At 36.9% G+C, this 12,733-nt stretch overlaps 1 protein-coding gene across 2 annotated transcripts in view; it reads left to right on the top strand.

The window, feature by feature from the left end:
* Window positions 1–11,534: 11,534 nt before the first annotated feature.
* Window positions 11,535–12,733, top strand: part of SYT14 (synaptotagmin 14) — a 97,381-nt gene continuing 96,182 nt past the window's right edge. For both annotated transcript variants that reach the window (XM_081941125.1, XM_081941126.1), the window contains exon 1: window positions 11,535–11,682. In XM_081941125.1, the coding sequence (XP_081797251.1) occupies window positions 11,670–11,682 (13 nt within the window). In that variant the 5' untranslated portion in view covers window positions 11,535–11,669. The remainder of the gene's footprint in view (window positions 11,683–12,733) is intronic.

The following is a 12,733-nucleotide window of genomic DNA, read 5'->3' as shown; positions in this document are numbered from 1 at the left end:
AACTAGCCTTGGGAAAAGATGTATACACATGGCAGTGTGAGAGTCAGCCTGAATAACTGACAGATAGAGCCCTTGCTTTCAAATCATTGTATGGGTCAGAGAGTTTTTCTGTTTTTCATGTGTTTTTGACAAGGCATATAGATTGGCTGGTATTTAAATCAGACTAAAGCCAATGAGAAGGCTAGCAGGTTCAGTATTTCAGTCCATGTTATGATAATGATTGAGTCAACCATCTCAGGTACTGGTTACCACCTTCAAAGCGCTCCATGGCACAGGGCCTAGTTACCTGCGGGATCGCGTCCTGCCCCAAACATCCCTGCGACCCGTCCACTCACACAGAGAGGGACTACTCCGGGTGCCGTCCTCCAGAGAGTGCCAGAGGGCAGCGCCCAGAAGTAGGGCCTTCTCTGTAGTGGGCCCCACCCTTTGGAATGACCTCCCCCCAGACATCCGGACTACAACCGACCTTCGCTCCTTCCATATGAAGCTGAAAACCTACCTGTTTCGACTAGCTGACCTGGCATAATTCTACAACCTCTCCAGCCCTGGGCATTTTTAATTGGTAATTTTAGTTTTTAAGGGTTAATTTCACTGGGGTTTTAACTTTTTTAGGTATTGTAACTTATTTATTTATTCTTACCTCCTCTGTATGCTATATAATACTTTTGTACGTCGCCCCGAGTCCCTGTGGGGAGAGGGGGCGACTAATAAGTTCAAGTAATAAATAAATAAATAAATAAATATTGGTAGGTAAGTTAATACAAAGAGCAAAATTAATAATAATGAAAAGCCACATGCAACCTTGTGGTCTCAGATTATATGTTTCTATTTTAAATTTAAAAACGGATTCCTAACAACAAAGGAATGTTTGGAATAAAATGAAAAAAGGATATTAAAGAAGGAAAGTTATTATATATGTTTTGGCAACTGACATTGTTTAGGATTACTTTGTTAGAATTTTTGCAGATTTAATAATTATTCCACTGCTGTCCTGAAACCATGAGTTTAAAGTCAGAAAAAAAAATGGGTGTATTTTTGTTGATTAAAAATAATGCTTTTCTTTGCCTGCTGATTAAACAAGTCTACTTTTCTTTACATGCTCAGTGGGATGTAAAGACAAAACTCCTCTTACTGTTTTTTTACTACTTTTTCCTCTCTATGCTTAAATAAAGAGTTCCAGTGGGATGGAAATGGAGCCCCACAGGGAACCTTTACTTTTAGGCACCACAATCCCTCCCCTATAGAGCTACAATAATATGTTTCCTCCCACAACTACTGCATGGCACTCAAATGCCATGAGAAATTCTCTGGGTAAAGTATAAAAGCTGGAGAAGTGTGTGAATATATTCACCCACCCATCCATAAACAAACACATTTTATATTGTAAAGATTAGAAAATTTTGAGTTCAGCTACATTTTTATTTTTGGTTATCAAAAGGAGAATATTTAAGTGTAAAGGAAAATCTTTTAAAAAGAACAAACTCCTTAACAGAAGAATTTTCAAAGGTTGAAAACAATAATTACTTTCTGGGGGAAAAAACAAAACAACACCTATTTATGAGCCAAGCTGTCAATGTTATCCCAGTCGTCTTCCAGAAAATAAATATAGTGCACAAGAGGAAAAACTATGTGTTATAAAAAATATAGCAGTTTCTAGGCAACTTATGGAATGAAAACATTCCTTACAACAAACATTCCGAACAAACAGGTTTAAAGATAGTTTCTATCCTTGGGCTGTGAGACTTAAATACAACCACAATCACTCCATGCACACGCTAGTTTTTTTTCTTTTTCTTTCTTTTTTCGTTTCTGTTATAATTTTGCATCAGTGAGGTTAAAACCAATTTTGTTGTATTTAAGTACAATGACAATAAAGATTATACTTATACTTACAAGGTATAGCATAAATTCTTAAATGTTAAACTTTTTTTTTAGTGTCAAGCACTTCAGTAACAGGTTTTCAGAAGAATTATTAGAAAAGTGCTTCTTTCAAGAAATATCTGTGAATCCAGTTTTGCAATAAATTGTAATATCTATTTTTTTGTTTTCCCATACTACTAGACTAATGATTTCCAAGCAAGATTTTGGAGAGGTTTTTAAACCAGATTTTAAACACAAATGTTTATCACAATCTATTTCACAGATTCTCAGTGAAACTGCTTAAGACTATCTTTACATTCAAACTACTGGTTTAAATAATTTACAGAGATGCTCATGATAACAGAAAGAGGATGGCTCTAGAAACCTTAATTGCAATTTTAAAAAAATGTCCCCGTGTCATATGCTAACATAAATGTAAAGCCTCCCTTAAACTGAATTTGGATTTGGAAGAATATTTAGCCTATTTGTGTAACAATATACAAGTAGATTGCTATTACTTTTTTATGATATTTTTTTCAATTCCCACTTTAGACTATAACTCCATTATTAATCTAATTGAGTTTGAAGAAAACAATTTGCATAAAAGTGATGAATTAATGAGCTAACCAATTTAATAATACAGGGTAATCAGCATAAAGTCTTTGGGTAACTCATCATTTCTACATCTTTCTTTAAACCTCAAAAAAAGCTTGTTATGCATTAAGTTTGAATGCACTCTGTTAATGATGTAACAGCCCCTGCTGGCTTAATAAGCCTACAAGGCTAGCATGATACTGCTTACTATTAAGCTACAATTATTTGGAAGATCAAAAATTGTGTGTTATTCAGTAAAAACATTTTTGGAATTATTTTCAATTTCCTCAAATTAAATAGACATGAACAAGAAATGGATGAAGTATCTCTCCAGCATAAGATTCCATACAATTTTGTTCCTGTTCTTAAAAATGTTACTTTTTAATTGAAATATTATAATTCAGCTATCATTATTTATACTTTATCAACCTACAGATAAGACCATAGTTTCAAAATCCAGTAACAAAAGAAGCAGAGGAGGGAAAGTAAATTCAAGAGAACTAGTCTCATACCTGGCTGGTTGTTTCAAGTTGATTTCAGCTGTAGTAGATAAAGAAAGTGCAAAGCAAACTACCAGAACTTCTTCTTTATGTATAGGGTTTGTGTAATCTGCTATAATGTATTTCTCGATAGACAAAATTCAGATTGCAATGTTTATGAAAATGGTTAAGGCTAGAATGTATTGCTCTATGACAGCTCTACACCTGTAATATCACTGCCTTTAACAAAACATACATTTCAAATGATTCTATAGTAATGGGCTAAAAAGGTCAAATATACAGTAATTGACAGAAATGATTTCTGTCTGGGTATCTAGAATTACTATACTGTATATTGGGCTACTGTCATCTTCCAACAGATAGAAATTGAAATGTAGCAGTTAAAGTTAGGCCAGGTTGGGGAAGGTCAAATTATATGGACAAGAAAATTGCTGTATGGGCAGCTTTCTCTGTTTTTTATATACTTTATTAGTGCAAAGAGTGCAGATATTTGTAGATGAAAAGACAGCTAACTCTTTATTCTGAAAAAAGTTGTATTCCTCAAGATTACTTGCCACTACAGCATACTTTTCATAAATTTGGATGGATAACTGACATAGAAATGTAACTATTATTGTTCTTTTAGAATTGATGATATGGGATCAAATGCATAGCATCTCTGGGCTATGCGACTGGGTGGCACATTTTTGTGCTGGTTTAGCTCCTTTCTCCAAAGTGAGTCGCAATTGGGATTAATAGGGAGTGAGAAGTCTACCCCCCCTCCAGCTGCTATCTTGTGGCATGCCACAGGGCTCGGTACTCTCTCCAGTCCTTTTCAACATCTACATGAAGCTGCTGGGTGAGATTATCTATCACAGTGGGTTGATGTATCATCAGTATGCTAATGGTACTTAGCTCTGTAATCACCACTGATAATCCAAGTGATGCTGGGGCTTCCCTCTCGCAGTGCCTGGAGTTTGTGGGGTCCTGGATGAGGGGCAACAGGCTTTGGCTGAACCCTGGCAAGGCTGGGGACCACCCCAGATCCCGCACTTTGTCATCTGTAATGTTGGTTGGGGTTGCACTACCTCAGATGGATCTGATCTGCAATTTGGGGGTTCTCCTGGACTTGCAACTCCTGTTCAAAGAGCAGGTGGTAGTTGTGACTAGGAAAGTCTTTGCACAACTTCAGGTTGTGTGCCAGTTGTGGCCTTTCCTGGATCATGAATCCCTGCGCTCAGTTATTCAAGCCCTAATCATTTCGTGGTCGGACTACTGCAATGCACTCTACATGGGGTTACCCTTAAAGAGCATTCAGAAACTACAACTGGTGCAGAGTGTGGCGGTGCAGGAAGTTCTTGGGGCCTCACGAATGTAACACCCCTGTTCTGTGAGCTGCATTGGCTGTTGATCTGTTTTTGGGTGCAATTGAATGTGTCGGTAATCACCTTTAAAGCCCTTCATGACATAGGTCCAGGCTACTTGAGGGACTGTCTCATCCCACTGAGATTGGTCTGCCCCACCCATGCTAGCAGAGGAGGCACACTGTGGGCCCTATCAGCCCATTTATTCTGGCTGGCAGGATCAAGGAGGAGGCCTTTTCTGTAATTGTACCTGCCCTGTAGAACATCTTGCCCCCTGGTGTGAGGGCAGTCCTGATCCTCCTGATCCTCCAGAAGAGCCTAAGGCCAGGCTCTGTCAGGTAGCTTGGGACGCCAATGGGGGAATATCATAATGAAGGTGGTTGATCGATAAACAATGAAACCCACCTTCCCCACCATTCTGCTCCCGCCACCCCCACCTTTTAATTGGGCCATGAAGTTCTGGATTTTATACTAACTTTTTATGTTTTTAGTCTATATAATTCTTAATCTTTATTATTGTGAGCCGCTCAGTTTGTCTTGAGGTAAGATGGGAAGCTTATAAATAAATAAATAAATAAATAAATAAATAATAAATAAATAAATAAATAAATAAATAAATAAATAAATAAATAAATAAATAAAACCCTTGTTTCTAACTTGCTTTATACATTTCTCCCCAAGATAAGGATAACACTCAGCAGAAATAATATTCAGTCCATTGTTAATCTATTACGATGTGTTTATCTGAAACAGTAACCTCTCCTTTCTGTGTTTCACTTAGCTTTTCGCTGCTTAAACCTATGAAACTGCATTAAAGAAGATTATGTATTGTACATTATTTTTGCACATTGCTTTATGATAACTAAAATAATTACAACACATGGATATGCTTAATAAAGTTAAAGTAGATGTATGACATTATAATTAATTTGTAGCTGCCTATATGGAATGTCCATGCGAATGACTCATTATCAATGTTTAATAACAATGTGTAATCTAAAAATGTTCATTTTAAACTGGGTGAAACAATAGTTATTACTTATATAGCTGTTCAATACAACTTCAGCAAAGTTTTACTGAAAAGAATTATTGTTATTTCCCCCAAAACACCCAAATTGATATTTAAAAAAAAATCTAGTGCCATATAATTGTATACAAATATTTGTGAGTTCACTAATGTTAAAATATTCCAGTTTGTTTCTGTCTCCATTCTTACTTACAAGTAATATATTTATTTTGCCAAAAGATAAAGTGCTGAATATCGATTGGATTTTATATTGTAAAAAAAAAATGTAAGACAGACTGTTCTTCGTAACAGCAGTCCTAAAAAGTCTAAATATTCTATGAAACCAAAATATTAACAAGATGAATTCTGTGATTATAATGATTAGTAAAATGTCTACTACCAGTTCACAGCAGCATATAAAGCAAGATTAATTGTGTTAATCAACACAGTGGTGATAAGCAATATAAATTACAACAGAACTGAGTAATGGGATAGGTACTGAAATGTAACATCTTCCAAATGCTCTCTTTTTTGAAACCATACTTCCTTAAGAAGGTAGTTCTTACTGTATCTATAAGGGCAAGTTGTTTCACAGGAGGAGCACCCCTATTGAGAATGCCCAGATATAGTGTTCCTATTGGTAGAACTCTCAGCGGAATTTCTAAGTTCTTACCAAAAGGGCACATTCATTTTGGAGCGGGTGGTCTCAGAGAAACCAGGATTGGAGTCATGTAGTAGATTGTCAGGATTTTATGTCAGAACTGTAGTCACTTTCTTACAAACCCCAGAACAATTTTGGCTTATTTAGCAGCTAGACAATGATTTATTATAGCTTGCCATGGGTTGGTGTCATCTTTGTAGACAAAATGTTTTGCTTCATAGCACCTACTCAGAATTTTGTTTTGCAGATGACATTTTCCCCAGAAATCCAAATGCCCTCCCTCCACTCTTACCTTTCTACAACACAAAGACCTTGCTTTTTAACAGTTTATGAGTTTTATTTGAAAGTTGCCTATTCAGTTTTCTGGAAGCTGGTAATAAATAATTGTAAATAAAATATATTGTACATGCAGCTGGGGTTGCTAGCAGTTTATTCATTTTACTTCTCTCTCTCTCTTTTTTTGAATGAGTTGATTTTTGTGAAGTTTTTCGCCCCCAGAATTCATTGTGGTTTCAATGGAGAGGGCTATTTGTCCATTGGAGGTAAATACTATCATGGTTTTCCTGAGACTGTCTTTGATATCAAGAAAAATGAAGGTCACAGGCTGAATTCCAGCTGCTTTGTCAGGGATTGGGAGTAGGAACTATGTGTTTTGGAAGTTCTGTTTGATTTAATGCAGACTTCATAGTTTCTGTTCTGGCCACTCAATTAACATGGAGCTGTCTCAGGTCCTGCAACATTCACTTGTTAGGCATTCCAGGCAAACAAAGTGTCATTTGACTGATTTTTAATTCGGTAAATAAATGAATTAATGTCCAGTGATGTGATTAAAGTTCATGATATGACACAAAGTCCAATAGATATTTACTTATTCAACAAATGTATATAAGCAACCATTTATCCAAGACATTCTAGGCAGCAAACAGTAATAAAACATAACTAAAGTATATAAATCCAGTTTAAAAGATATTGGGTTGATGGCTCCAAAAACAACATTTATTATTAAACCAAACCATACCCATATCAGTGCTCCATCAACATCCTGTATTAGACAGCTTTCTAAAAGACCAATATGATCAGGGCCATTTGTATTTCAGGTGGGAGATTGTTCCTAAGACAGACACCATGACAAGAAAGACATGCTTCCTGGGACTCCCTGGTGATTCTGCTCACCAATGAGACTCAGGGCATGCCTATTCTGCCCATTCTAATGGGATGGGCATATCTATCCTTTAAATGCAAATTATCTTTCATATCTTTAACTCGCTTTGACATATTTCTCTGGTAGAAGTATTTTCATCAATACAATTTAAAATACATACTGTATTTATTTCAATGGACCAGGAATTATTTACATGCTATCAAACAGGATAGGAAACTTATACACTTTGTTCTGAGGTTGTTGAGCTCATCATATCCCATCAATATATTGGGCTCTTAATTTCTTAATGTTGACTTTAAGAATATATACTTTAGTTTTAGTTCATTCTAATTATATTATGGTTGCTTTGGCTACTCCTGTTATTTTTATAACTCCAAAGCATATTCCTCTTAAAACATGTGTCTTCTTTGGCATTACATAATATAAACAAAAAGAAAATATATACACATTGTCAGTTGGTCTATGTGTTTCTTTCTGCCTGTGTTACATTCTATCACTGACTACAGTGAATTTTCACTTGATATATATTTTACTTTTTATAGCACTCCTAAGGTATTTATCTCACATTTTATTCTTGTTATTGTAAAGTACAGTACTGTACTTTGTTTGCAATTATGAAAAATGTTCAATATGTCCACACCTGCACAAATCTTAGGTTTTTTAAGAGGGTCATTGGAAGTTACAGGTAATCCTTGGGCTACAATGGCAATTGGGATGACAAGACATTAAATGAGGACTGTATAAGTGAATGTTACTTTTTTTCTGGCTTCTCCATTGACTTTGTTTGTGGGAAGCTGGCAGAATTTTTTATTTATTTATTTATTTATTATTTAGTCAAGTGATCATTATCATTTTGATCTTGTGACTATGGGGACACTGTGACAGCTGGAACTACAAAGACCTATCCTAAGTACCATTCAGGGCCATCATGATTTTGAACAGTTGCTGAACAAATTATTGTAAGTTAAAGATACCTGTATTAGTATTTCTGGGATAGTTTATTTTCAAATATAAGTAAAATAAAATGAAATGAAATAAATAAATAAATATATACATCAGACATAAGAGGTTCACTACATTAATACACTAATAGATCCCTATATTCCATCAGGGTTCTAGGCTTCCTGTTTCTCAGGTAGATTTTTTTTCCCATGTAGTGAACATTAGCAATTATTGTTTCCTCTCAAGTAGATATTAACAACAAAATAGTGACTAGGCTATCTATAAACATTTCACAAATCACTATTAATTTCCTATTCAGAGATCTAAAGGCAGTCAGGATATGGCTGGTTTAATCCAATCTACTAATTGTTTTTACAACATAGATTCCAAAGGGAGTATAGATATTTGACAGAATAACAGAGTTGGAAGGCACCTTGGAGGTCTTCTATTCCAACCCTCTGCTCAGACAGGAAACCCTATACCATTTCAGACAAATGATTGTCCAATCTTCTTAAAAACCTCTAGTGTTGGAGTACTCATAACGTCTGGATGCAAGAAATTCCACTGATTAATTGTTCTGTCAGGAAATCTCTCCTTAGTTCTAGGTTGGTTCTCTTCTTGATTAGTGTCCATCCATTGCTTCTTGTCCTGCCTTCAGGTGCTTTGGGGAATTGGTTGGCCTCTATTTGTTGTGGCAGCCCCATAGATATTGGAACACTATCATGTCATCCCTCATTTTTTTCATTAAAAAGAATCCCGCCCTCTCAAATAAATAATTACATTCCCTTACTGAAAACTATTCCAAGTTGGGGTTCTAAAGCATCTAAAGCTTTTTATTTATAACCAACATTTCTATGGTTCCCCCAAACAAATAATTAGCCACTGAAACTGTTTAAACAGAGCATTCAGCTGATCTTATAACTAACCTCTACCAATGTGTTGGCATTTTGAACCATCTGAAAGTTTCTACCATGCTAGCATTTACGGTGCAAATCTAACCCTTACCTAGTTATGAATATCTACTTAATTCTGTGGCAGAACACTAGAAGGGTTGCCTTTCCTTTCCCCAATGGGTACACTTTGTTGGATAATGAAAAGGCAACAGAGTTCCAAAAATTCCATTTTCTTTATTGGTTTCGACTATGCAGTCCACAAGAAATTGCAAATAGCCTTTAAAAACATGGCTATACTAGTTACCTTACATACCTGTTGAAGAATTAGCTGACCAAAAAGTAGCAGTTAGAATGGAATGTTGAGCAACTAAATGGTTCAAAATTGGGAAACGAGTATGCCGAAGTTGTATTCTGTCACTTTATTTAATTTATACACATTATAAAATTGCTTGGAGAAACAACAACTTCAAATATTCTTTTGATTCAATTCGAAGGCTCAGGGTAAAAAATACTTGTGGAACCTTTTGTTAAAAATGCAGGAAAAGTATGTAAAAGCCAATCTGCGATTCAATATATTTTCCCCCCAAAAAAGATTATGTCAACATGCAATGCCAACCCAAAGCAAATAGATATGGAGCTTAAAATGTTGTTTTTGGTATTTTGTTTCTTTGTCGGTAAAATATACATTTAACATGGAGCTAAACAAACAATAGACTTTATCTTGTTAGGCTGAAAAGTTCACGTAAACACTTGTAATTTAGGAGAAAAGCTATGACAAAACAAGACAAAATATTAAATTACAGAGCCATCACCTTGACAACTAAGTTACATTTCACCATGACTGGTTTTCTCAGCTATAATAAATGGTTGTGAAATCAGATTATCAGAAAAAAATATATCTTTGAATAATGATGTTGGAGAAAATAGTCTGGACATGTAGAGCACATCTTTCAGTTATATCAGAAAACTGAACAGAAACACAAATACTCAAGTGAAACTAAAGGTTATATATTTTCAACACATAATATAAAAGCAAGAATCATTGGAAAAGCTCCAATGTTTGAAAAAAAAAAAAAGCAATTGAAAAAGCGGCTGTCAAGAAAACAAGTTGGCTGGATTCTATCAATGAAGATCCGAAGAAAAACTCACAAATACTATATAATATTAATTTTTATATACTATAAAAACACTAAATAAAGTTACTGATAGTCCTGGAGAAAGGATGTCTATGAAGTCACAAAGACTCAGAAGCAGCTGAACCGCTTAATAAATATTGGCCACCATACACAAAAAAAATTCCTGTGTATCCAAGACAAAAGCTAAATATGGGAGTATTTTAATTCTAATTTGCTTTAACAGTTTCTGATGACATAGTTTCAACATTTGTTTAGAAGGTAGGCAAAGATTTGGACTTAATGTTAGCTATAACTTTGGGCAAAAAATAAGATGTTGCATAATATCTATCTACTACTCATTGTGTCCTTAAACTCAGATTATTGCAAAGAATGTTGTTAGTTGTCGTTGGATTCTAATTTAGAATATTACTTTTATAATTTTAAGAAACTGTACTTGTAACAGTCATTATATTTTAAATGTTAACAAATCCTAAATGTATATCTTGCTTTGTAAGTGTATTTTAAAGAAATACATTCCATTTTTCTATCTTTAGATCCTCAATCCTTTGTTAAATTTCATTCTGTAAAGTCCTCACATGTCCTAGCCTTCCCAACTATAAATTGGAAAGTTCCATATAGGCTACTGGAACTGAAAAAAAATACACCATACAGCAGGGGTGTCCAAACTTGGCAACTTTAAGACTTGTGGACTTCAACTCCCAGAATTCCCCAGCCAGAGCTCTTAAAGTTGCCAAGTTTGGACACCCCTGCCATACAGTATTTAAAAAGTGCTCAACTCTATTCCATCCTATGGGTGTACCGCCAGCAGGTGTTTTACACGTTTTAAAATCGTGATTGAGTTAAGGGCTAAGGAGGCGGCATACTCATAATTCTAACTCTTACTATTATGTCAATAATAGTTTTATAAAATGTATATACTCTTTCTTTTTAAGTGTATGCAAGCATTTCCCCCCAAAAATCAAGTGATTCGACCATCGCTTTCTTCGATGTTATCGGTATCTGCCTGTTGCCTCTTTCCTGAAACGTGGGAGGCGCAGAGGACGAGAGCTACGCCCGAGAAATCTGAGGCAAAGCACATCAGATGCAAGGCTGGAAGGCAGAGTTGGCTCGCGCGGAGCGGCTGCAGCATCCCTAGCACCGAGCCGCTTGACTGAAGGAGAATGGCGTGGACAAGGAAGAGTTTTGGCGCGGCAGAGGCTGCGCCGATGACGACCATTAGTTCGGGAGGCCGCAATAAAAACCCCGCTGCGCGCGGGCAGAAAAACAAGAAACCGAAGAGAGCGGCGATACTTTCGAAACTGGGCGTGCGGAGCGAAGAGGAAAAAACAAAAAGGGAGGCAGCGACGGGAGGAGGAGTCACGCGCAGCTTCATAGCTCCGGCACGCGCCACTCAGTTTTACACCTCCCCCACCCGCGCGCGCGCTTCTCTTCCACTTTGCTGCCTCCCGTCCCGTGCTGCCTCTTGCCCCCACCTTTCGAGACTTTCTCTGCCGCCGCCGCTTCTTCCAGCCTGTGCTTGACAGTGTGCGCCTCCTACGTGCGTTCCACTTGGTACGGCCCACCTGGAAGATCATGGCGATTGATGGTAAGTAGGCCAATAACGGGCTCCTCTTCTCTCAAATAACCCCCTCTTCACCTGGGCAGCGGGCGCGGGGAGGGGCGACCCCGAGCGGAGGGGCGCTCCCTCAGGGGAAGCCGGGAGGGGGGGAGGGAGACAAGAAATAAAAACAAAAAGGGCGCGGTTGATTTGTGTTCTTGGGCTCTTAAGCAGAGAGCTTCGGAATCGTTGGGGAGCGGGGGGGGGCTGTAAGGGGGCGCTTTAATATTCCACCCCCCCCGTAAGTCCGGCGCTGCAACTGTCATAATTGCAGAAAGCGAGAATCGGAGCTTCCCCCCCCCCTCTCTCTCTTCCCCCCCAACATCCCGATGTAATTGTATACAAGGGTGCAAATTATTTTGTTTGAATCGAGGCGGAATTTTATCTGGCTAAATAAGTGCCTATTTTCAGAAGTGATTTAAAAAAAAGCTACCGATAAGATGAATCTGTGGGATAGTAGTGGCCAACGGTCACTATTCGTTCTTTAGCGTTTTCTTTGCGAGTTATAACAACCCTTCAGCTTTAAGCCACAGACAGCAGAGATCTCAAGGCATTTTTTGACTAAAGGTGCACAGAAAATAACTGGGTAAAGAAGATTCTTTCTTTCTTTTCTTTCTTTCTTTCTTTCTTTCTTTCTTTCTTTCTTTCTTTCTTTCTTTCTTTCTTTCTTTCTTATCTCCCTCCCTTCCTTCCTTCCTTCACCTTTATTATACATCCTTATTTTGCTGTTTTAAAAGCCTAAGGTAAACGAGGATTCAAGAAGGTTCAGTTTTTGTCTATGTGCTTGGAAAAAACAATATTCAATCCCCCCTTTCTCCTCATTCATTTATTTATTTATGCCTGTCTCCCAGAAATGTGACTAAGTTTTCATGATCTGTTTCTCGTTCTAGTCTATATGAATTTGAGGAAGATTGAGAAAAAACTGAAAACATGAATAAAAACTTTTCATTAAAAGCATTTCTGTGAGTGAGTTTTTAACAAGTGATTAAAAGCCAAATGTTTACAAGGAAATCAAGCATCACCTGCTTTTCCATAAGCT

Source organism: Natrix helvetica, assembly GCF_964273705.1.
Source record: "Natrix helvetica genome assembly, chromosome: 2".
In the NCBI taxonomy this organism is placed as follows: Eukaryota; Metazoa; Chordata; class Lepidosauria; order Squamata; family Natricidae; genus Natrix; species Natrix helvetica.
This window is presented reverse-complemented; position numbering and strand designations above follow the sequence as displayed.